This window comes from Poecilia reticulata, chromosome 19 (assembly GCF_904066995.2).
Source record: "Poecilia reticulata chromosome 19, P_reticulata-male-v2, whole genome shotgun sequence".
Taxonomy (NCBI): Eukaryota; Metazoa; Chordata; class Actinopteri; order Cyprinodontiformes; family Poeciliidae; genus Poecilia; species Poecilia reticulata.
The window spans coordinates 18,849,144-18,874,250 of record NC_088848.1 but is presented as its reverse complement, the minus strand read 5'-3'; the positions used below and the strand labels follow the sequence as shown (position 1 = coordinate 18,874,250).

At 39.1% G+C, this 25,107-nt stretch overlaps 2 protein-coding genes and 1 long non-coding RNA gene across 6 annotated transcripts; 2 read left to right on the top strand and 1 right to left on the bottom strand.

The window, feature by feature from the left end:
* The first annotated feature begins 1,082 nt into the window (after nucleotides 1–1,082).
* Nucleotides 1,083–19,910, top strand: glp2r (glucagon-like peptide 2 receptor). 2 transcript variants are annotated; one of them, XM_008437753.2, is made up of 13 exons: nucleotides 1,083–1,840; nucleotides 12,365–12,464; nucleotides 12,536–12,640; nucleotides 13,110–13,231; nucleotides 13,368–13,474; nucleotides 13,938–14,094; nucleotides 14,204–14,363; nucleotides 14,761–14,821; nucleotides 14,911–14,977; nucleotides 15,253–15,341; nucleotides 15,613–15,751; nucleotides 15,849–15,890; nucleotides 16,505–19,910. In XM_008437753.2, exons 1-13 carry the CDS (start codon nucleotides 1,814–1,816, stop codon nucleotides 16,871–16,873), a joined length of 1,545 nt encoding a protein of 514 aa, XP_008435975.1. In that variant the 5' UTR covers nucleotides 1,083–1,813; the 3' UTR covers nucleotides 16,874–19,910. The 2 variants fall into 2 exon arrangements, with proteins under 2 accessions (XP_008435975.1, XP_008435974.1); XM_008437752.3 differs by lacking the exon at nucleotides 1,083–1,840 and adding an exon at nucleotides 8,405–9,849.
* LOC145549195 (uncharacterized) lies at nucleotides 1,633–2,274 on the bottom strand. Its single transcript, XR_014085170.1, has 2 exons — nucleotides 2,126–2,274; nucleotides 1,633–1,960 (listed from the first exon to the last, which is right to left on the bottom strand). It is a non-coding gene; the product is annotated as an uncharacterized LOC145549195 (long non-coding RNA).
* A 1,265-nt stretch (nucleotides 19,911–21,175) lies between the features above and the next one.
* pts (6-pyruvoyltetrahydropterin synthase) lies at nucleotides 21,176–24,105 on the top strand. 3 transcript variants are annotated; one of them, XM_008437750.3, is made up of 6 exons: nucleotides 21,176–21,453; nucleotides 22,385–22,464; nucleotides 22,567–22,589; nucleotides 22,702–22,758; nucleotides 23,531–23,601; nucleotides 23,680–24,105. In XM_008437750.3, exons 1-6 carry the CDS (start codon nucleotides 21,365–21,367, stop codon nucleotides 23,801–23,803), a joined length of 444 nt encoding a protein of 147 aa, XP_008435972.1. In that variant the 5' UTR covers nucleotides 21,176–21,364; the 3' UTR covers nucleotides 23,804–24,105.
* The last annotated feature ends 1,002 nt before the right edge of the window (nucleotides 24,106–25,107 follow it).

The following is a 25,107-nucleotide window of genomic DNA, read 5'->3' as shown; positions in this document are numbered from 1 at the left end:
GGAGTCTTTTGCCCCTGTGTTTACACTGCCGTGCTGAGTGTGTGTTTGGGAGAATGTAAATGGGCGATAAATCTGCGCTGACATCCCTCTCCCTCACCCCCGTGCCTCCCCTTCGTCTTCTCTACTTCCACCCCCTCTTCATCCCTCCCCACTTCCATCTCCAGCGTCGGCCTCTTCTCGCACGCTACCGATATGAATCTGGGATTACATGCGACTGACTGCTGCGTGTTTAGGAGAAAGTGGCGGAGCTGTTGCGGATGCCAGGTTGGACGGATGAGAGGCATCGATCGGCGCGTCAGCCCTGAGGACACACTGCCGAAAGAGCATTATAGAGGGTTGAACCGTGTGTCACGGCCCTGTTAACAGCTTCATTGGCCAATGTTGTGTCCAGCAGCGGCCGTTGAAAAGTGCCCTCAGCTATTTATGGAAAAGGTGTGTGGAAAATATACCAGCAACACCCTACAGTATGATAGTGAGACCCAGCGGCGTAGGAAAAGTACCAGGCGTATTATTTTTATCTTCGCTCCTCCCTTTATTTCCCCTCCTGCAATATCCTAAGCTTCATATTTACCTTCCTTGTGTCACTAATGAGTCACACCAGGAAATGTGGTGTCATGGCAACCAAAGTCGTGGATTTCTCTGTTGGCTTAGACGTTTGTCTCCATCAGATCCTTCAGGTCAAATTCACTCCGGTTGGTGTTTGTGTGGCTGCCGTGTTTTTACAGGGCGTAGCTGAAGAATCCGATGCAAACCAAGCCAAAAACCGGCAAGTATACCGGAGAAACGTGAAGGAACTTTCTGGCAAAGACTTTTTTTAAAAAGGGTTTTCCTGTATTTTCCACTTTGTGTCAATGTTTTTGTTGTTGTTTTGTTGCTTTGTGCTGTAAAAATACAGAAAAATTCAATTTTTAAAACTGAAATGTTCGCGAATATACCAAGAGAAGTATGGTAGAAAAATAAAAAAAAGTGGAAAATTTAAATTGTTTAAATAACATTTTTTTTTGTGAATGTACCAAGAGATATATGGTAAATAAAAACTAAGGAAAATGTAAGTTTTTTTGTGTGTGTGTTTTTTTTTTTTACAAATCTTTGTGGATGTATCAAATATTCAAAAACTATTTATGACAAAAATACTTTCTTCCAGTTTGTAAATAGAGTTGTCACACAACTGGTGCTGCCAATTCCTGACATGTTGTTTATAACAATACCACAGAAACTAATCTTTGTTCCCTCGGCACAGGAAAAATTCATTGGTTATTATCTATTTTAATTTTCCTCCATAATTAAAGCCATTACCATTCAGTTTATATCATAGCTACATTTTGACATTATGGCAGAAATATTCATTTTTATAATGACCCAGCTGAATGTGAATAAGGCCTCAGAGTGATTTAGGTGACATTGTTCCCCATTTATTAAAAAAAAAAAAGAAAATCCTCATTTGAAAACGTTTTCATTAAAATTTGCTTGCTCCACAAACCTTTCAGCCTCTACAGGAAGACCTGCTAATTAGCGTCAGTTTTACACTAGCAACCACCAAGAAAAAAAAAAACAAAAAAACAAAAACCATCTTCACATTAGTCACATACACACCAGGCAGTTGCCAGAACCCAACTTCCAGGAAAGCAGACAAAGAAATCAGCTGATATTTAATTATCAATGATGCCACTTTGATGTGTTTCTGTCCGCGGAATCAGACATCAATTTCCTCCGCGCACCGCCCTGATGCGGCCCTGATGCTGTTATTTGGCTACGGAGCGATGTGGTGCCTGGAGCGGTGTCTGCTATTGACTGAAGCCGTCCGCTGGACAGGATGTTCCTGAGTGTCCTCAGGCTCCAGGTGGGCTCCTTTTCTCCCTCTCTCTTTCTCTGACTCTCCGCGGACCTACAGGCTGTTTGTTTTTCCGGCTGAGAGCCGCCATTTGCCCTCCTGCGATCCCAGCCCACCTCCTCACTCCGCCTGGGGACGAATGTAAACACAACGCGAAGACGTTAGCATGTGCTGCTGTATGTGTTTGTTCACCGCTAAATGTGCAAAAATAAAATCTTATCAGAGTATTTCTTTGGTCTAGTTTCTAATAAAAAATATCTTAGTAGACTTGAAATGAGGCAAAAGCAAACTTACAAGGTACTTTTCAGCAAGATGTCAGAGCTTGTTTTAAGCTAACAATGGCCAACAAATCCTTGATACTGACTACTCCAGTTTTGGCTGTTTGGTCTCGTTTTTGTTGTATTGTTTTCATTATTTTGTCTACCGTGGTTGTTTAACTCTGAAAAATTATAAATATGTAACTTTTATTTTTTTAAAAAGTAAGTATTAAGAACAGATTATTTCTCTTACGGGAAAAAATATATAGCATATATATATAGCATATATATATATTTTTACCAATATTAAGGAATTATTGACTTAAAACCAGCTCTTATTTCTTGCTGAAAAGTTACTTTAGTTTTATCTTTCAAGTTCACTAAGATATTTGCACTAGCAACTAGACCAAAAATACTTGGTGAGATTTCGTGTTTTTGCAGCGCAGGAACCAATTTGGGTCGTCTACCTCCTGCACCTAAAAATGGACTCGGGTTTCATTTTTCTGGCTGCTGTTTACTGAGATACTTAGGCATATGTGCGCAGATTAATTACTCCTTTCGTCCTTCTCCTTCTGCTACTACAACACAGCAGCCTAATGTCTTCACGCCTCTTTACCGAGAAATGTTTGCGCTGTGGACGTGAGAAATGGCCGCGGCTCTCCCGCCAGAGCAGAGCGCGGCAGGCCTGCAGGCATCAGAGACCCAAACAGTTTACACACCGGAACCGCAACATCTTAAACTTCGCACATAGCACCTGTCGTGTCTGCTAAACACTTTCTAACCCATTTAGAGCGGATCGTAAACATTGGCCGGGCCGGCGCTTGCCTAATACGCGTTTCGAGCAGCATCTCTCGGCGTTAGCTCAAGCGGGTGACTAGCACTGAGCCGGTGGTGCAACGGGGCGAAATGCGCCTGACCTTTTTTTTTTTTTAAATTATTTTTATTTTTTACAACTTTCACTTAAAATTCACTCCCTGATTTCCAGGCTGTTTGTTTGGGTCGGAGGCTCGATTTACGTAACCGTGTTCATAACAGAAAGTCAGTTTGATTAGTGGGAAGAGAGGTTAAGTTATTTAATAATATTTCAGGCAGATTAACAGTTCCATCTGTCTGTCCAAAAGCGAGATCACACCCACATATTCCAGTCAGATCCAGATTATTATTTTTTTTTTAAAGGTATTTTAACATCAAAATTACCAAAATGTTAATATGTGTTGAAGTAAGTGATAATCAAGAACAAAGAGAAAAATTTTATGCAACTTTTTTTTTTTTCTGGTCGCATGTATCTAAAGGTGATGTGATTGTTTAGTTTCTCTTGTTTCTTATCTTGTTCAGCCCAGGACACAATTGGAAATAAGGTTTTTAATATCAACTTTTTATCCCATAAAAATCCGTTGCCAGAGTTCAAAAGCTTGGATAACTAACAAACCGGCACCATACCCAGAGATTTAAAAGCCCACTGCATTGCAGTTACTTCATGAAAGCATGAAGTTGTGCACAAGAATTGATTATAGATTTGGTTTTCTTCTGTTTTACTTTACATTCTGTTGCACTACAAAGGTGCATAGAAGGAAAGACAAAATACTGACATGCATGTAGATTGCAGAAAACTAGTCGGCTACGTTTACACAGCAGGTTTTGATGCTCAATTCTGATTTATTTTTCATTAAATCAGTTTTTTGTTTTTTTTTGGTCGTTCATACTACTTAATTCTGCAACCAAAATCAGACTTATGTGTGAACAATTTACGAGCCTGTAGTGCCCTGCATGTACAGAAGAACAGGACACACGGAGCACCGTTTACAGAAGTAATAATGGATGTTGCTGTTTTTGTAAACACAAAAACTGCAAAATCATGTTGGAAAGCTGTTCAACGTTTTGGGGAAGATGGAGATAAAAACTGTGAAATTCTGGCAGAAATCTTGCTGGAGACTTGAGACCAGTGTGGAGGTTCATCTTTCAGCAGCACAATTACACAGGATGTCACAATGTGTTAGAACAGTCCACTCTTAAAAGGTAGCTCAGAGACTGGATCAACTTTTAGCCACTGTCTCATAAAAGCAGTTGAATTAAGCACTTTGTATATGTAAAAAAAAAAAAAAGAAAGAAAAAAGTTGCATTGTTTGGCAAGAAGCCACAGAAAAATTGTTTCCTTATTAAAGAATGACGTGTTTATGTTTTAGCTTGCTGCAGTCCAGTTCCGGGTTTTCGACGTGACGCCTCTAACATGCTTCAAGGAAAAATCCTGGCTCATCTCACCGATGAATTCTGTAATAATAACCTTTGTTTGCTACATACAATAAATAATGGACTATCATTTAGATGTAGCCATCTTATTTAATTATTCAGCTACATACACTTATATAGTTATGCCAGTTTAAGGTACAGTTAAATTTTGGATTACTGGGAAGTACAAGTATCTTAACCACTCGATTGGCTGTAGACTCTTAACCAAGAGTCCATAGCATCTTGGTTAGCTTTTACTGCACACATCAATCTTTCTTTTCAGATCTGTAAGCCTTTATTTAAATTTGCTAGCTACCTCTTAGATACTTCTAGATAAATTCAGTTGCATTACCGTTGCTAAAAATTGGGGTAACAATGTCGATTTTCGAAAGACTCGCCATGCAATTTATTTTCTCAGGTACTAAGGAAATTTCCCTAGATCCCTAGATTGTGTGTTAAGAGAAGCTAAAACCCATCTACCAAATATAGTTTCCAATCAGTCCTTTGTGATTATAGCCCAAAGGACTTGTGGTACATCCTCAAACAAGGACCAGTCTCAGGCAGAAATACATTACAATTGACGTCAACAAGGTAATTGTGTCTCAGTAGTTAGCATGACATAGTTCTTTTCTTGCTCTAAATAGACACATATGCATTACATAAAACCCATAAGATGACATAATTGGTCTGCGGCCCCAACTAATGCTCCATTGACGCACTTCATTATCAATCATGATTATCCAGACAAATGCACCTGGAGAACCGTCCTCTCTGCGACTGTGCCTGTGTGTGAGCCAGAACAGATGAGCAGACCAGACTGCCTTGTCTGCTGAACGCCCCATCCCGTCAGGTCTGTCCCAACTGGCTCTATTTCACTAAAAACACTGGGTCACAGCTGATTTTTTTTTTTCCCCCACATATTCCCTTCCCTTTATACTGGCACTTGAAAAAGTATTCATATTATTCTCGTGTTGGAACAGGAAGGGGCCTTTTCCCAAACTGTTCCCACAGAGAAGAAAGCATGAAGTTATCCAAAATGTCTTGCATTGAGAGATCTCTTCAGCTGAAACTACGGGGACTAAGCTCAACTCCTGAACAACGGCTCCACAACATAACCCCCTCTGCACCAAACGTTACACTTGACACAAACCAATTACTGTTCTCCTAGAAATTGAGAAAACTCTAAACTCGTCTATTGGATTTCCAGACACCCTGGCATGAATCTCTCTATGCACAGCTAATCTAACGTCAACATGAAGTTTGGAGGTCTGGTGACTCGACAGAAAGTTGGCAACCTCTGCACATCAGCATTGGTTTTGCTTGGCCTACCACCGAATTGCTTCCACTTTTAATTTATCTATACCTAAACCATCATATTGAACTGAATAGTATTCCCATCGTACATAAACAGCGATTAGTATTTCTGATCTGCGATCTGTGTTGAAATTCAAGGATTTTCAGGATGCCCCTTCTGGTTTAGGGGCCCCAAGCCGCAGCTTAGTTCACTTCTACCTTGGGCTGATTCTGCCTTGACAGCAGAAGAGATTTGAATTGTAATTCATTCAATTTAGATGAGTGAGCAAATACTTTTAAATGGAAAATGTTGTCATCTGAAAAACGTGAAGTAAATCCGCAACGTTACTAAAACAAAGTCACCACCTGGACATCTTACTACATTATGATGCACATCAACATCAATGGCTGTGAGAGCTTGACGTATAAATTTGTTTCTCAACTTAGTTTTTCACAACTTATCTTCAAACTAATCTTCGACTGAACCCCAGAAATGAGCATAAAAAGGATCTTCAACTCGTCTTCCTCACACTGAACGCGTCTGTCGCCTCGCCCTGCGGCTATGGCTCTACCTGACACCGATTCTCCGTTATCTAAAATGTTCCGATTTATGAGGTTTTTGATCTATGTACAGTATTTTCTCTGTAACCTGAATCTCATTTTCAACCTCTGTTATTCAGCCATACAGCGAGGATATATGATCCAATCAGTGCTCTATATTGTCATGCTTCCAGAGCCGAAGAAATGTAATTTCAACACTGTTACTCCCAGTAATTGCCATATATATTACCATATCTTTTTTTTTTTGTTTTTTCTGGAAGTGGATGCTGTCACATTCATTCCACAAGAAACTTTTTAAACGCTTTATCACCCAGGAATAAAAGCTAAATTACCATTCCCCATGATGCATCGTTGAGGTTTATTCCTTCACTTTAAAACAGATAAGTATCTTTCTTCGGTTCGCACGCCTCAGGTATATTGCCTTTGCTTTTGAATCGCCTGCTTCTCCATTTTCACCTGCAGTATTTGTTATGTTTATCTCTGATATCATGAACTGAGCTTAGCTAGAGCCACAGACAGGAACAGTTTGAGGAGCTGATGAAGTAGTTTGACCCTCAAACTTTTCTTTCTTCCCCTTATCACTGATTGTTTTTCACATAATCAGAAGGGTTTTTACAAAACTTACGGTTAACGTAATCTGGCAAATGTTTACATTTTTAGGAGAAAATGAATAATTTAAATTTCGGTTTTATAGGTCAGTAGTTGTGTGAAGCCCTTTTATATGCATTGTTTTTGTTATTTTTCAATCTTATTGACAAGAGAAACTTTCCACATGACTCTGATTGAAAGATTACATAGCCTAGATGTTGAACTGTGCATTGCCCCTTTGACATCCACATCAACTTGAAGTTTCTTGTGATAGTTGAGGACGAGGCACTTCATTTTTTCAGTAAATCCTCCCATTCTTGGCAAAAAGCCTCCAGTTCCTGTAACTTCTTGGGCTGTTTTGCACAAACTGCACGTTTTGAGATCTTCCCCAAAGTGGCTCAATGATACTGAGTTTAGAAAACCTCAATGTTGTTTGCCAATGATGACTTGGTCCTGTGTTCTGATTTATTGTTATAGTAGGAAGTCCAACGACATCATGCAGCTTTTATCAGGTTGACAAAAATAATTTTCCTCCAATGTTTTCTGATAACTTTCTGTCTCCATCTTGCCATCAGTTTTGACCAAGTTCCTTGTGCCTGTGTCACAGCCTAAAATAATCATTGCCCCACCTCTATGATTTACAGTAGGAATGGTTTTAATAATAGGGTTTTGTTGTCCTTAAGCATGTTGAACAGCTACAGAAGCCTATTTTTAGAGAATCCCTGGTGTCAGCTAACATTACTTTGGGTTTCTTTTTGCATCCCAAACATTCTGTCATGTGAACACACATTTTTTCTTAATAATTTACAAAGATATACCTTGCTGGTCTCTGTGTGTACAGGGCCACTGAAGCCTTGGACATTTCTTGTGAGTATGTTAGCGAGGAAGATTAGAAGTGCTTGTCAACAAAAAATGGCGTAACCCAAGACATCCAAGAGTACGTGAATCGTGGTCTTAACAGTCCATATATTAAGCTGTTAACTGTAAGTATTTATATTATCTACAGTAGGAACTGATAAGTGCTATGTTAGCAACAGGAGTTGTGGTCAAAGTATGTGACATGTCAATGAGTGAGTGGCAAGTTGTGGAGATTTTAACAACACCTCAGTCTTTGCATTTACAGTTCAACAGTTTTCAGCTGTTCTATGAAAAAAGACTTGCTCTTGGGAAAAACAGATCTTGTTTTTGGTTTTAAAATAATGTGGAAAACACCTCATCCCCTCCAGAGTAGTGGAATACTTCCAAAATAATAAACCATGGATAACCAGTGATCTGGAAGACTTGCTGGACAACAAAAAGGTGTTCCAAAAGGGAGACGGAATCAATGAAGAGTGTACGAATTCAAGATTATATTGTATTATTATTTGATCTACCGTGTTATGCCAGAAACTAGTTTCATAGGTGGTTGGCTCCACAATTTTCTGATGAAAATGACACAGTTTAGAAGATGAAAAGATAGTTTCTGACCTAAGGAGCACCACAGGGAACTGTATGCTCACCATTCCTTTTCACTTTGTAGATACCAGGTTCATAGTACAAGTCAAAGGCCTGGATGACTCTACAGTTGTGGCTTGTGTTTGAGATGGACAACAGACCTTATAAAGAGAGCTGGTGGACCACTTTGTGGACTGGTATAAGACTAAAAGTCTTGGGTTAAGTGTGAACAAAAGGATAAGATTGTAGATTTCATAAGAAAGAGGAATATATCAAATACTATTTCCATCATATTAGAAGTTGTAGTGGTGATGGAGGAATGTAAGTATTTGTTTGTCCACCGAAGACGGCAGGCCGAACTGAAGAGGCAACAGTGAAGCTGTATACACAAAGTTATAGAGCAGAATCTTTGTTTTTTTCAGTATTTATATTTCAAAAAACAGAACAATCTCACTGATTTTATCCCAAACTAACAGAGTGAGATTCAATATTAGGACTAGAGTGTCCTCAGTCAAAAAAAACAAAACATTTTTGTTGAGATTTTTTTGTTTAATTAAAACAAAGTCAAATTTTGTTGTGCAGCTGCAATTGAAACAAAAAGGTTAGTTTAGACATCAGTGTGCAAACATTTACACCTAAAAACAACCCATAAAAAATAGTTGGTACACCTTATTCCTCGCAAACGATCTTACATGTACCGCTGCATAATTAATAAAGGCTTCTGCTTGTAAAAGAAGTTTAATGCGCGACATCCGGCCCCGTGCTGTCACCTCTGGCGCTCTGCTCCTCCATTTTCTCCCCTGTGTTTGGCTTCAGTGCACTTGGTTTAAACAAAGATCCCCATTAGTGTCAGAGATGCTGTTTGATGCCCCTTAACTAAGTGGGATAGTTAAACAGAAGGAAAGGCTCAGTGTATTCCCCGTCTCTCCAGAGTACAGGTGGTATTTGCTGGTGCTTGCATGGCTGTATTATGATTTTTTTTAAATAGTCGGTAGTTCTGGGAATGATAAACCTTTAATCGTAGGTTTTATAGGTGATCATTTGCTTCTGTGTGATCAGTTTTCCTGGACGGCAGCAAGTACAGTTATACAGGCAGCTCCCTCAGGAACTTGTCTTGATTGGTTAGGGGCTGACGGGGTGGGAGAGGCGCTCCGTCTGCTCCCAGCTGAGCCGAGTCTATAGGGAGTACAGCCTTCACAGCCTCTTCCTCATGGAAAGATGAGGTCTTCATCACCGATAATCCTCCTGCTCTGCGACCAGCCACTTTCAGATGTCCTTCAAACACTCCTTCCACAGATTTTTGGATCCAGAAGACATTTTTAATACCTAAAGCTGGGAACCCGGTTGAGTGAGCACCACACCATGGTTTTCGATGATCACCCTCCAACCAAAACCCCCACCAGTTCTTAAAAGGATTTTACGCTAAAGAACAAGCGAGTTCAACCACACCTTGACCTTCCACTGTGCCGGGATTAAGTTGGAATGAGCAAGGGGCCCTGAGGAGTCGGCGGAGGAGGTATGAGGCGTGGGATCAACGAAGAGAGCAGGAATCAGCTGCTTTCCATGTGAACTTCCAGCACCATGCCAAACCTGCTGGCAGCCCAGCACAAGAGGATCAAACTCCTGCTTCCTCTACTTCTAATGGTCGTCATCGAGCAGGTAGTGTGCCAGCGAGGCAATTAAAACTGGATTATGACACATAAAACACCAAAGAATCATCTTTAGCTCCTTTCATTAACTCTGTTGGTTCTTTTCAAATGATAGAATACATTTTCTTAGGTGAAAGAGCTCCCATTATACTATATATTGATGTGTAAGTTTAATCTATTGGAATACCAGACTGAAAGAATAAAAATGGAAAACAGATAATAGGTGTTTTTTTTTCCTTCTGAATGGTTTTTGTCAATGAGTTTTGGATCAGGTTGCGCTCTATCAATCAGCTCACACATGAACTTTCTAGCAGAACAGAAATCCGAGTGAGCCTCAGCATTTGAGGTCTAGATGCTGCATTTGCGCTAACCTCACAAGAAACAGAAAATCAGGACTGCCTGGTCATAATACGAGAGGAACTTTGATTTTTAATCAAACCAGGTCAAACACAACAAGCCAGAATTATAATGAATGTCATTACATATAGTATGGGAAAAAATGCAGGCATCCATCTTTAAGTGAGATCATTTGGTAAATGGTCTGAGTATTGGTCTCAGTTTTCCCTTTGCCACTGAAATCCATCCTGATCAAACACTGCCACCTAGTGGACCAATTTGGATATTGCAGAATCAATTTACATGAGATCAGTCAACGAAAACAAGACACGGAAATGTCCCATCAAGACAAAAACATGTTTTATGATCTGTTGGGAATTAGTATCACCAATTTATTTGAAGTTGGTTGCAGATTTTTTTAAATACACTTTCCATGTTTATGTAAAATAATATACATCTGTAAGGACTTTTGTGCAAGAAGGTTTCAGCCTTTAATACTAGACCTTGACCTACAGGGTTCAATAACGTGACATTGTGTTTCATTTCCACACTTAAAGAATAAATTCAGTTCCATCCCATACCTCTTTGTAAAAAAGAAGGTGTAAATCTCTCCCCATCAATCTTACACTGTACCAGAGACACCCGTCTCTTATCCTTCACCCTTACTGTCATCATCTTCGTTCTGTTTGTCGTTCTCCTCGTCTTCAGTCCACTTTCTCCTGATTGTTCTTGCAGCTCGTCATTTTCATCAGTTCCTGGCTCGTTCCGTCTGCTCCTTTGTTTCCTGAAGGCATGTTGAATGAGACCGAATCAGTTGTGGGAATCAAATATCAGGATTTCTCACAAGACGATAAAATAAATATATTTATTGGTTCACCATTGTCACATGAAAATTACTTTTTCTCTTTGTTGTCTCAGAGAAAAAGTTAAATTTTGTCATAATACTAGTATATAATTATTTTTTAAAAACAATCAAAATTGCGGATTTATTCATATGTTAGTGTCAGTATATTGTTTCCAGACAGAAAAGGACCAGAAAATTGTGTTTTCAGACTTCATTTGTGTTACTAACGACAACAGATGTTAAAGTTAGTTTGATTATGTCTTGGGTAAAGTTGGTAACATCATTATTTATTGACTTTATTTAAAAGCTAAAGATGCTGAATAAACACTTGATAAGTTTAGAGTTTTCATTAACCCATTGCGTATATTATTGAATATATTTTACCTATTTACAATTCAAGTCTTTGTAGCGTAAAAATAATAAATCAAGCTGGTTAAAAAGTCAGACCATCTGGTTTTGCTAGAGGTCAGCTATTTAACTGGCACCTTATTCACTGTAAATGATTATTGGTTCCTTTTGTTTTCATACTTCCAAACAGGGATTCTGATTATTTTTATGTAAGTCAGTAAGGAATTTGTTATTTCAGATGCATTGGGAATATAAAATGTCGGACCAATCAATTTTTTCCTCCTGGTATCCTGAGCTCAAACATCACCTGTCGCGTCTCTGAACCTCCTATTTACCGAGCTAAGCACTGTCAATACCTAATTCATGTAAATGCTGCTTAAATGTCCAGGCAACGACTGAATTACAACATTAGCTAATCTCCTCCTACAACATGCAGATGCTCTGTCTGCGCTGACGAAGAAGAACTCAAGTCAAATTAAAGCTATGATCAATCCATCATACAATTTGGACAAATTTAAAAATGAAGGAGAATTAATGTAAGTTAAAGTAACTCTGAATGTAATTCTGTCGTGTCGCAGTGGAGAACTATACATTTTACACGCTTATTTGTGCGTAAAATGCTTCCCAATTATAATCAACAGCCACACTTCTCGTTTTTCAAGGTTTTGATTTTCATTTCTTCACATTTAGAACCATTTAAGACCTTTTCAAAGCGTCACAATAAAAACTCTAACTTCCTTAGTGGAAAACAAAAACCTTTCCACAAAAAGCTTCATGTATTTCTATCCCTTCTAATTAATCATCATCACTGTCGATGCTTTCAGTGGGTTTTTGCAAGAAAAATGAAAACACCTGTCACGAGTGCATAATACTGTTACCTTAGGAAATTGAAAGTAAAGACATATTTATTTTATCCAATTCCTGGAAGTTGTTTTCCAATAAAACATTGAGAAACCCAGCTTTATGAGTTTTCTCTTCTTTTGCTGTGACTCTGCAGAAAGCGACAGCCTCGTTGCTCGAAAGCCTCATTTCTAAACGCACGGAGTACTGGGAAAACTGCAACAGCACCCTGACTTCTGCTCCTTTTCCAGCAAGTGGTGAGCAAACGGTGGTGATTTATGCATCTCAGACGGACGGCCTAGACATAATGTTCTTTTTCTATTTTTAGGCAACTACTGTAAAGGAAATTTCGATATGTTTGTGTGCTGGCCCCATTCATCTCCGGGGAATGTGTCTGTCCCCTGTCCTCCCTTCTTACCGTGGATCACCGAGGGTAACGTGTTTAACACCTAATCTGATCTATGAGGATAAATCTGTTAGTCTGAGTTCCGATGCTTCCTTTCACCATTGATTCGTTTTGAACGGGTGTCGCCGTTTATCACCACGCTTTCTCCTCTCAGGAACGAGTGTCTTTAGTGCAGATGGATGTTTAAAACTTTGAAAAATATTATTTTCAAATCTACGTTTGCATTAGGTTGACTAACGTTCAAGGTTTCCTACACCTAAAATTAATTACGCTTAATTGTCAACACTGAAAAAAAATTGTCTGTACTCTATTTCCAACTCCTTTGGTTTTTTCTTTTCAATATTTTAAACACCGTTACCCAATAAAACTAGTGTAAATACCCATGAGCAGCTAAAAAGCTCATTGAAATGTATTGAAAGTTTTTTCCTCTTATCAATTTGTTGTGTCAAAAATGATGTTGACTGTTTTTGTTGCGCTTTTTCTCTTGTTGCTTCAGACGGCAACAGGAGGGCGTATCGGGAATGCTTGGAGAACGGCAGCTGGAGAAAGATGGAGAACTCCTCAGATCCCTGGCGAGATGATTCTGAATGTAAGGAGGACCAATACTTTAAAGACAAGGTAGAGGGATTTTCCTTTGTTTTAAGAACCTTTACTCTTTCAAATTTCACTTTGTCTTTACAAATGAATCTACAAGCCCATTTCATGACAATTAGATTATTGTTAGAGCGTAAAATCTCTTGTATTTTGCATCCAGGAGGACGAATTGCTGCGTCATTCCGCCCTCCGGCTCATCTCTGTCATTGGCTATTCCCTGTCGCTGTTCTCCCTCACTCTGGCCACTCTGCTCATGGGCATGCTGAGGTCAGTAGGTATTGGAGGGTGACTCCATTGGTCATAAAGATAAAGTTAGCATTTTCATTGGACATTGTACTTTAGCCCAACTTTGAAGGTTTGTAAGACAAACGCTGGGTTAGAGGTTATAGAAACATTAGCCGTCTTTCCCACCACGGTCATTTTAAAGGGAAAAGGATTTTGGCCTTTTCGAAGAAGCCTGGGCATGTGTGGAAGTTGTAATTTTCATCTGTGTTTTAGCGGGGCTGTGCTGCGCATTCACTCGCTTCAAACATATGGAGAGCTACAGCAGTGAGTGATTAACAAGACCATTGAGCTGATCAGTCATCACTAACAACGTTACGAACCACGAGGCAGTCTTACCTGTAGCTCCATTATTTCCATTTCCTCCTACGCTACGGCCAGCGCCCTGGTTAATGCTGTTAGAGTTGCGCAGGAAGTTCCGATCAATGCTCCCGTATCTGCTTACCAGGAAGCTCCACTGCACCAGAAACTACATCCACATGAACCTGTTTGTGTCATTCATCCTGCGGGCGGCCGCCGTCATTTCGAAAGAAATCATCTTCCATCTCATGTACTCCAACCTGCCCAAGGACGACCCCGGGTGGAACTCCTACTCCAGCTCTGCGGTACTCTCAACGCTGCCTTGTTTTTCATGTAGAAGCAGGTTTGACTCGAACAGCTTTTGCCTCATTCGTCCAAAGCGTACCGCTTCAGCTCAATCTTCTCCCTCAACAGATAGTGCTGCTGTGCAAGTTCTCCAAAGTGTGCTTGGAGTACTTTGTGGCGTGTAATTACTTCTGGCTCTTGGTGGAGGCCATTTTCCTTCACACGCTGCTCTTCACTGCTGTGCTGACCAAGAGGTGCCTGTTGAAGAAATACATTCTGCTAGGATGGGGTAAGTCACGGGCACGTGCAGACTTTGTTACAGGGAAGCAAGGCTTTAAAAATATCAGTCTATAGTTTTATAATTACTATGTAGAATTGGTGTCATTGGGCTCCTTAAATCACCATCAATTGTGCGTTGTTGGACGGTCCATTGGTTGAATACCCAAACAGCCTTCCTGAATTTACACCTTGTTCCGCCTGGAAGAACTCATGATTATGAGACATTTTCTTACTTTTTATTACCTCTGTATCACTGAATAAAATCATTTAATAGTAAACGCAAAACAACTAAAAACAAAAATATTTGCACTGTAACAGAATTGACATCATATCTAAAGCCTCTGAGATCCAACTCTAAGCTAATGTACTCTGGGAAATCAGCATATCTTGCTTCTGTCATGTTCCAGGGACTCCCGTCCTGTTCGTGACGCCATGGACTGTGGTTAAGATTCTGTATGAAAACACGGGGTGAGTGTTTGAACGCATGGAGTCCAAGCTTCTCCTTTAAATGATTACCATGCTCTCTGTTCACACTTGGCGCTTCTTTCTCTCTCAAGGTGCTGGTCAATCATGAACAGATGGTTCTGGTGGATAATAAGAGGCCCGATTACCCTGTCAGTGCTGGTAGGGGATGTTCCTCAGGCCACTCTGTGGTGAAGTTGACTTCAGGAACTAACTAGATTTCTGTTTGACTGAACAATGCATTGCTTAATCTGGATGTTTGCTATAAAGGAGAATCATGTGACGATGTGGTGATGCAGCTATAGTCACAAGCATATTTGATATTTACTATTTTATTGCTAATAAAGGCGTCCACTTGTCATGTTTGACGTTATTGGTCATTTTCCACTCTAGTCTAATGCGATGCGTTTAAATGTACCATTAATATGTTTTTGCAGGTCATTTTTTTCATATTCATCAAAATTCTGATGCTGTTGTTGTCGAAGCTGAAAGCCGATCAGGTGAAATTCACTGACTACAGATACAGGTACTCCAGCCGCTGAAGCCAACTCTCGGAAAACAAGTTTGACGTTGACATTTAGCTCCAACGTATATAAGGTTCCTGATTTAAATAAGCTGGTAAAATGTTAATCCCACATCTCGAATTTAAATGTCACACCCATAAATTGTGGGCGTAAATGTCACCAAGGGAACAAAACCAGTGTACATACTTCAGAAACTTCTTTCCTTTCTCTACTGCAGTATTTTCTGCTTAGCTAAATTATAATAAATCTGATCGGACTGTTTGTGCTCTGCAGTTTGGCCAGGGCAACGTTGGTGCTGATTCCCCTGCTGGGAATCCATGAAGTGGTCTTCACAGTGCTGATAGACGAATGTATGGAGGGCAGCAGCCGCTATGCCCGGAACTTCATTAACCTCACTCTCAGTTCCTTCCAGGTAGTACAAAAACAATCATTTTTGTACACAGAGTGTTCGTTTTGGTTTTGTTCACCAACATCATCCCGCTCTAAAATTTATTCCATGCATTTTTCAGGGATTCTTGGTTGCTGTGCTGTACTGTTTTGCTAATGGAGAGGTATGGTTTTGGTCACAGTATCGTTCTATATTAGGAAGGAATAGTTAGGTTGGGTGTAGCAGTACATATATCAATCTATGCCGTCACAGTTTGGTGGACGCAATTATATGGGGAAAATATTAGCAATAAACAAATATTTTTTTTAAAATAGATCAAATTTTCTTTTACTTTGGTATCCGCCATGATAGGTGGTAATGTTCCCACACTAAAGCTAATGATAATAATGACAGACATGAGCTTAGAACCAACCAAGCAGTTTGAAATCAATAGTCTGAAAACAGTTCTGGATTGTGATCAGTGGTTTCAGTGGGAGTGCAAGGGGTAGACATACAGGAAGCCAAATGCGTCATAACTTTCCCGGACATTTAAGATGTCCTGTTACAGCTCTAAAAACTTTAAGTTACTTGTAGCTTACTGCTAATGTGAGAGGGAGAGTTACTCTCTAAAGAGAAATGTAATTTGCATAAGCACACAGCTACAAAACTGTAATCAAACTTACTACTGAGAAATCTAGCTGTTTAAGTAAAACGTTACAGAAAAAGACTCAAACTTGCAGCGAATACCATGGTGTAGTAATGTACCGACAGTTAATATGTAATGCTGTTTTCTTGTAGGTCCAAACTGAGCTGAAAAAGCGCTGGCAACTGTTTTTGTTCACAAACCACTTCAAGGTCCGGACCTGTTTTCGAGGAGCAAATCTCAAGCACCTTTGGAAGTGCACCCGGCGACAGCACAGGAAGCGCTCTCGGCAGTTTGACTCCTATGGCGAAGGCGCCGCTTCGACTGCTCGTCCACACCTCCTCCAGGTGGCCGTGCAAGGGGGAAGTAGGCCTCTTGGACTCGGGCCACTTAAAGGCCAGGGACTTGAGGGCTACGACTCAGCAGGGCTCGACTTTCTTACCAGGAAGAGTCTTTCCAGTAGTGATGGTGAGATGACACTGGGAGAGACGATGGAGGAGATCCTGGAAGAGAGCCAGTTCTGAACTCAGTTGGTAAAATCCAACCAAATTGGAGTTCAGACAATGAATGTATTCTCCAAGTAGAATGAGCCAACTTCAGGGGATGGGAAAATGAAATGGTTTTAGAAATGCAGTTTGTTCTACCGAGACTTGTATTACCTGTACAGAAAAAATAAATTCCAGTTTATGTGGCAAGGATTTAGTTGCCTATATATATCTCAGTGACGTGCGGTCAGGGAAAAATAATGGAAAAATAATATATAATATAAAATCATTTATATTGCTATTTTCATGTACTATAAAGTATCTATTTTTTACTTAGCTTCACCAATTCTGATTATTTTTTCTTCAAAATCGCTGGATTTTTGCATTTTCCCATTCAAATGCTCAGAAGCGAAGTCAGTGAGGCAGCAGCGAGCTGAGCGAGCTGCGAAATTAATACCTACATTTATAAGTTTCACTGAGTTAACGCGGCTCTGGATGACATGTAAATGATTAGTCTTTTTGCCCCCCAGCGTTGTATGCATGCGCGAAATTTCCGTAGGTCCAACAACATGGATGGTGTCTAAGTCATAAGTCAGTGCCTCACCAGCAATGAATCTCACCGCACGTCACTGATATATCTGGGGGTTGTGGTAAAGACTCTAACCCTAGCTTTAATTCTGTGCACAAAATGGTTATGTGATGCAGCCACAAAGACTTTTACTCACGAGCCACTCGAGCCAACCACCTACTGTGACACTTACCTTAAAGAAGCTGGCATTGCCAAACCAGCAACAGACACATGTATCACTGGTTACGATGGAACGCTGCTCCAAACCCCAACCTCCATCGCATTTTTCCCTCAAACTCGGCTCTCCGACTACCTCCATTATCGGCTTTAAGGAGCAACAGCGGCAGGTCTCCAAATTAATACTACCGTGGTCTTTCCCAAGGTCACACAGAGACAGTATAAAAAGCATCTCAGCCTTGGCTCGTGAAAAGTGCTTTTCAATCCTTGTCATTTTCTGCAAAAATACTGATTTCAACACAAGGAGTGAAGGAAATGAAAGGGGAACTTGGAACTTATGGTATTACTTCATGGTAATATGGAAGACAGCCTATCTGTGAAAAACGTGGACTTCATTGGCTCCTTCTTGTGATTCACTCAAAGCCTCATGTAGTGTCCACCCAGAACCAATCACTGCAACCTCTACAGCTACTGCATCCATCATCTTCTGTGAAAAGACAGACATGTAATTTGCCTCTTTTTTTCCCCCCCTTGATTGTTGGATTATTCACATTTTCCTGTGAATTATCTTCACTTTATAATTTACGATATCTCTTATGTGCGAAAGTATTTTATAGCCTCCTGTACTTTGGAACATTGCTTCCTTTTTTGGCACTTTTATGTCTGTGTGAAAAAACATAGATGTTCCTCACAACCACAAGCCAAACTATTCTGCCTTCACATAATTTAAATGCAGAATTCTCCGTGAATTTAATCTGTACGTTCTTGTGATAAAATGGACTCTAGACATTCCTTCAAATTGTGACTGTAATAGTGAAGTGACGCAGAATGAAAGTGTTTTTCTTTATAATCTCCAAACGTAATAGGGCAGATTATTTTTGATGCAAGGAATGAAAACGTATTAGAAGTACTGAACTGTAATCAGTTGCTGCTTCCTGACTTTTTTTTATTATCTCCTGCCAATGTGTGGGTGTGTTTGCTCATTGTGAAACATGGAGTAGTGTACAGGACAGATTACTGAAAGAAGTCCTTATGGGTCCAGGAATAATTATTTTTCCCTTTTAAGAGGGAATTATGGAAGTACAGGATGTAGTCAACATATTTAGCACTATGCAGATGTTAAGAAAATACCAGAATTTTAAGAGTTATTACTTAAATATAACCTTTTTAAAAACTTCCTATCATTTATGAATATGGTTACAGTTAAATTCCACAGGAACCGTAAAGGGTTATCTTAGATTTTATTAATTAAGGTTCTTTGAAGTTAATTGCTCTTTAATCCCTTGCGGGCGCGTAGAAAAATGAAATGCATCGAAGCTAACAAGCTAGTCGTAACTTGTTAGCTTCGACCGCTAATGTGGGGGAACAGCTGATGGGAAAGCAGGGGGTAATTTCCAAACAAGTATAAAACCCGGAAAGCGCAAAAACAAACATCTTCGTACATGTAAAAGTTTATTCTCGGTGGAGTTGAACTGCACTGGAGAGGTGTAGCGGAGTTGGTAAGGTATTGCAGCCGCCACGTTCATTCAACATTAGTAAACACGGACGTAGCAAGTGTTTGATGTGAAACGTTTAGCCTTAATATTCCCTAATTAGCGCTGTATTCTAGCGATATACATATTTTTATTTCGATATAATTTAAGTTGCTAAAATCTGCTTTAAAAGGAGGTGGTATACATCTCACTAACTTGTGGACTTACTGATATAATTTGAACAAGATAAGTTGACATAATGTAATTTTAATAAAGGTAAGGAAATTACTCTATTTGGTTCACTTGTAGTCCTGGTGTTTTCTTACACTGAACCTAATCTGAAGGTGTCACAAAACACATTATTCTGTATTTACATTTTTAGGGTTTTATTCCATTTCTCAGCTATTAAAAAATAGTTCTGTGTCATGTTTTTGTTGGCAAAATAGACAAAAAAGAAACATCTTCAAACAGCAATTTCATATATTTAGCCAAATATAATGTTAATGTCGATGTGTGTAAGTTTACACAGCAAACTTTCCTATCTCTCACAAAAGTTATAGCAGTATTAATCTCTTTTTATACTGATTTTGGTGATTTATTGTGTAAACTATAAATCAGGCCAGTGAAATATATCCAAATGTCACATCATCTGGATTGAAGTGTGCATATAAATACAATGTATTTGTTTTTTGAATGTGAATAATGCTGGGTCTAAAGTATATGTAGCAGGCTTTAACTTGCTTTGTATTCATGTGATGCTTCAATGATTACTGTACATATGGAACTTATGAAATGTTTGTACATATGAACACCCTGTGATGTATGTGCACAAATTAAAAACTGGTGAATTGTCATGAAATGCCACGTTTTGTTTTTCCTTCTGTTTCTTATAAGACGTCAGTCTACATTTTTGTGCAAATTAAGAAAAACAACAAAAGAAAAGTAGGTGTTTTTTTTGTGTGCTTTTTTCAGTGAATGTCTGGCTATTGAAGTGGGTAGTTCCCTACAGTCTAAGAGAAAAACTGAACAAACACTTGATGATTTCTACAATAAAAAAATAAAAGGTATTTCACTTGGAATGGCGTCAAAAGAAAAACAATCCCAACCTCATAAATCATTAGTTATGAAACTGTTTTTCATCTCAAGGTCCTCTATCACCATCTAGAGGCCAGATGAGTAAACTTCACTCATCCTGCGTTTCGTTCTGCTTTTTGCTTATTTTTGAAGATTTACGATTTCTTTTATATGCTATTTTATGGTAATGTATACTTTAAAATATCAAAAGCATTCTTATTTCTAACATATCAAAATATCTTTTTTTAAGGTGGCACCATAAAGTCTATAATGACTCATTCCAGACATTTGTCAGTGTCTCAGATTTTCAATTGGAACGCACCAGTTTTGTCTCATTGTAAATATTTTGTATCATATTTAAAGGAATATGAAACTGAAGGGACAATTATTTCTGAGCTGCTACATCATCTCATTTCTCAACGTTGCCATGGCAAAAAGAAAGCGTTGTCACAATGAATTCATGGCGTACGGTCTTCTATTCAGGGACACATTCCTTTTGTTTCTGCTATTAGGAAACATAAACTAAAGCTCCTAGCAGGTCAAAGAACAGTCCTGTTAGTGTCTTACAGCAAATAACAGTTGGAAGGATAAAACAAAATAAAATACAGATGGCTTTGGGGATACAATAATATAATATTTTTGGACAAGGATGAAATGGATAAAAAAAAAATGCATGAATGAAAGGAGTAATTGTAAATCTGAGCAGAAACCATCTGGTGACTCTCACATGACGACTGTAGAGCTTTAAGAGCCAGAAAGAGGAACTTAAAGCGTGAAACGAGTGTGGAAATGTTAGAAACATTAAATAGTTATTACGGTGATAAGGTCAAAGTCATTTTTAAATTGAAGTTATGGTCATGATCAAACACTAATTCCGACTTGGTAGAAACTCAAAAGACTTAATTATGACTCATAATCAGGATTTTTTTTTAGTCTCCGTTCCGACACAATGTATCGGTTTGTTTTTCTTTCAAGTAGCGGAAAATGCCTCCGCAGAAATACCACGGAGGAAACATTTCGAACAAAGATTTCTTTATTACTCAGTAACAGCCCGTGTGTGGTTCGCTGTGCTTCAACCACGTTCGGCTCCAGGTTTGACACTCATGCGGCCATGTGAGCCGTATTTACGCCCAGAAATGAGCCAATCACGGGCGGCGTGAGTCACGCAGGGGACAGCCGACTGGAACTACTCTCTGTTCGGTATCAGCGGTTAGTCTCCATCCTCCACTTCTGCCAAACATGGCCGAATCCTCCGGGAATCCTCCAGCGGAGCGCATAGGATACATCACCCGAGTCCAGAGCTTCAGCGCCTGCCACCGGCTCCACAGGTACCCCAGCTACTACCGCTGTGTCTGAAGGGATACAACGTAGGAGGGACCCATAGTGGACACGTAACGCAGGTTAAAGTGACAGAACAGAAAGGGTTTGGATGAAATAAGACCGCTGGTTTTCCTGATAAGCGATAGAATATGCGGAAAATCCCGTTTAACTACGTAGAAACTCGCGATGCTTTGGCTGTGACCGCACAAGTCGGCGTATTTCAAAAAGCACAACTTATGTAAAACGGGGACACAAAATGAACTATGGAGGAGTTTATACTTTCACTACTTCAAAGAAAACGCAGGTAGGAACAAGTCATTCCGGAATTGTCTTTCAGATAAACGTGCAAAGCTTTAATGATGCATTTAGGTGCAGTCAATAGCGTCGTAAATATAAACCCTCTTCGGGAAGTTAAAGCAAATATGTTAATATTCGTCCTCAGCCACTTTATAATAGCTTTATGATAGCTCACAACAGTTTTAGATTATATTTTTAACCTTATTGTATTAAAAAATATCTTCTACATGTATTAGACATACAAATACGTTTACATAAATTGTATCATTCCAATTAATTTTTTTTCCCAAAATTCCTTTTGTTCAAAGCAAAGTAAGAATAACAATTATTAGTCATGTAAAACTACTATTGATTTCATTTGTATTATTTGATTTAAATGATCACCTTTCCCCTCTTTAAATTAGCACCATTTTTTTAACAAAATAGTTCTAAATCATGTATAAATCTATTAAGTTGTAATATACGAAATGTTCTTAAATGCAACATATGTCAATAGCCCCTTGCCACATTTTTATTCTTGTTTGACCTGCACTAACAGGGTACAAAATCTCTAAACCCTTGCCTTAAAAACTGCAAAAACAAAACCAAAACAAATCTGACTCCAGGAGTTTTAATTCATATATTCTCTGCAACCTCTTGTAGTCTTCGCCTGAGTGACGAAGAGAATAAGGAAGTCTACGGAAAGTGCAACAATCCCTACGGTCATGGACACAACTACAAGGGTTTGTCTTGCTGTTACATGAACCAAAGATAGTCTCAAATAAAGCACAGATTCTGTTCCCGTTTCTACCGATTCACCTGCTTGCTCTCATTTTACTCCACAGTGGAGGTGACTGTACGCGGAAAAGTGAGTATCACACAAATATTTTTGATAAAAGGTCGTAGTTCCACTGAAGGAACGACTATCTAATCACAAGCAGTTAGATAAAACCGTCTTTATATGTGACATATGATCCCAGATTGATCCCGTCACCGGCATGGTCATGAATCTGACGGACCTGAAGAGGAGCATTGAGGTAAGGTCACAGTAAACACATCATCTTGAGCTAATGCTAAAGAAAATTAATGCATTTTACAAATTAAACAACTATTTTTTGTGAAATTAATGTTATACGGTAAATCTGCATTTCTCTCTTCATAATTCACTTACTTTTAAATCACTTCATGTTAACCCAGAAAACCTATTGGATTAAACTATGACCAGTGTTACTTGCTAGATTTTGCTGCTAGCAATCCTCACGTCTGGTATAAAACTCTGTGACTGAGATGCTAAAGCTAATGGCTAATGGTGTAAGACTTGGACTTGGACTTATAACTTCAATTTTTTTTAACATACAGAAGCCAAGAATGATAGTCAAGTGTCTTTAAGTGGTCCTTTGGCAGAAATGCCTTAATAAAAGACAACAAAACTTATTTTATTGTGTAACACGGTTAGTAGTGGGATAATGCTAAGCTTTTAGCATTTGGTGTTTGGATTGTTGGCACTTTTTGTTGACTTTTCTTGCCTTCCGCAAAGTCAAATCAGGATCTACACAAAGTTTATCATCAGATATAAATGCTTTAAAATGTGAAACTTGTGGTCAGACTCTGGAACCTTGATTCACAAATGAAATTAAAAATGTACTTTAATCCGAAAAGAGAACTTTGGACCATCAAACAAGGAACTTCCATTGAACTCTTGAATTTTATCCTTGTTCCTTGTAAGCTTTCTCCTACTTCTACATTTTTTTTAATGTGTTTTTGCTGTGGTACGGAAATCTGGCTGACACCGCCCTGTCCATTCAACAGGAAGTCATCATGATTCCTCTGGACCACAAAAACCTGGATAAGGACGTTCCGTACTTTGCCGACGTTGTGAGGTCTGTAACCTTCCCTGATCGTCTCTCTTGACTGCAGATACGCACGTTTCACCAGACATTTCTCCTCTCGCTCCCCAGCACCACAGAAAACCTGGCCGTTTACATCTGGGACAACATGGCGAAGGCTCTTCCCGCCAGCCTGCTCTACGAGATCCGGATTCACGAGACGGATAAGAACATCGTAGTATACCGAGGAGAGTAAGCCGCAGGAGCTTTAAGTCAGTTCTAATTCTGTTCCTCACCTGACGCTCAAATAATGTGATCCTAAGTACGTTTGACAGAGTTTGAAGGTTTTTCCATATAATTTTATCCTTAATTGTCATTTAATGATCAGAGCCACACATTTGACCGCCGTTTGGACGGTGAGAGTCATCAGCTTTAGGTTTATTTTTAAAGTTTTATTCTATTTACCATTTTGTGATTGTTGGTGTTATTGTGAAGCACTTCTATCCACTGCTGTTGTTTTTAAATGTGCTGTATAAATAAAGTCGACGTTCAGCTGAACTTTTTACTGTGTTTAGAGTCGAATGCAGTGAGAGAAACCTCAGGACGGTGCTGGTCATTTCTTACTTTTCTAGTCTTGGTTGGGTCACATACACTCAAAGAATGTCACTGGACACATCATACTCTAAAATATCTTTTCCTTTTGTGTTTGAATGCATGAGAAATATCTAATAAATAAACAAGCGGCGCACATTAATTGGATGACTAGTATGAATGAAAATATACTTAAGTTGAACTTTTATGTGCTTAGTGCAATATTTTACTGAATAATACTTCCAAATATTTTGAGCAACACAAGGATTTTTTTTTCTTGTAAAAATATAAACATAAGAAGATTTGATGTTTCTTTTTTCCACTTCTTGAGGCGTAAACACTGGCATGTATCAACCATACATTATATGTGTTGGCAGAACATTTGAAATTACAAATGCTACACATTGCGTTAGTTATGCCATTTTAAACATACTGATATTCAACTTTTACTCCTTTTGATCGAAGGTTTCCCTTAGTCCTGTTGATGGGTTGAAGCGCAAAGGATGATGGGAACTGATATTTAACCTCAGACATGCAGCGTGTAAATAAAGCTAGCTTGACTAATACCCCTCAGCCTAATGCATTTATTTATTTTTTTATGAGACTTTTTTCACATAGAGGATCTTTATAGGCTCAGCCAGTTGATTATCTTGACCTGAAAAGTTAACGTGAACTGTGCTGAGACTTTTTAACCTGCAGAGGGCGTCAAATCGTTTTCTGAAAGGCGCGTCTTTGCTGTCAGTGACGGAAAAACCAATGAGGTTTGTAATGCGAGGAGATTGTAACTATCAGAATAGCTCAGCAAATCGGCATCGTTAACATTTCTGTTCCTCATCAAACGTCCCAGCGGGTTTCCACATAAATTCCGTCGTGCGGAAACGTATCCCTGTGATACGCTGCATTAGGGCGTTTAGTAATTCTAATGCATAAACGGGAGGGAGTCATCTGTCACGCTGACACAAAATAACA

What these genes read in the sequence shown, in the direction of transcription:
- pts (XM_008437750.3), top strand. Translation starts at nt 21,365, where the DNA reads ATGGCCGAATCCTCCGGGAATCCTCCAGCGGAGCGCATAGGATACATC. An exon ending in TCATGGACACAACTACAAGG is followed by an intron (nt 22,465 to 22,566) that starts GTTTGTCTTGCT and finishes TTTACTCCACAG; the next exon opens with TGGAGGTGACTGTACGCGGA. An exon ending in TACTTTGCCGACGTTGTGAG is followed by an intron (nt 23,602 to 23,679) that starts GTCTGTAACCTT and finishes CTCGCTCCCCAG; the next exon opens with CACCACAGAAAACCTGGCCG.
- glp2r (XM_008437752.3), top strand. Translation starts at nt 9,772, where the DNA reads ATGCCAAACCTGCTGGCAGCCCAGCACAAGAGGATCAAACTCCTGCTT. An exon ending in ACCAATACTTTAAAGACAAG is followed by an intron (nt 13,232 to 13,367) that starts GTAGAGGGATTT and finishes TTTTGCATCCAG; the next exon opens with GAGGACGAATTGCTGCGTCA. An exon ending in CTGCTCATGGGCATGCTGAG is followed by an intron (nt 13,475 to 13,937) that starts GTCAGTAGGTAT and finishes TCTGCTTACCAG; the next exon opens with GAAGCTCCACTGCACCAGAA.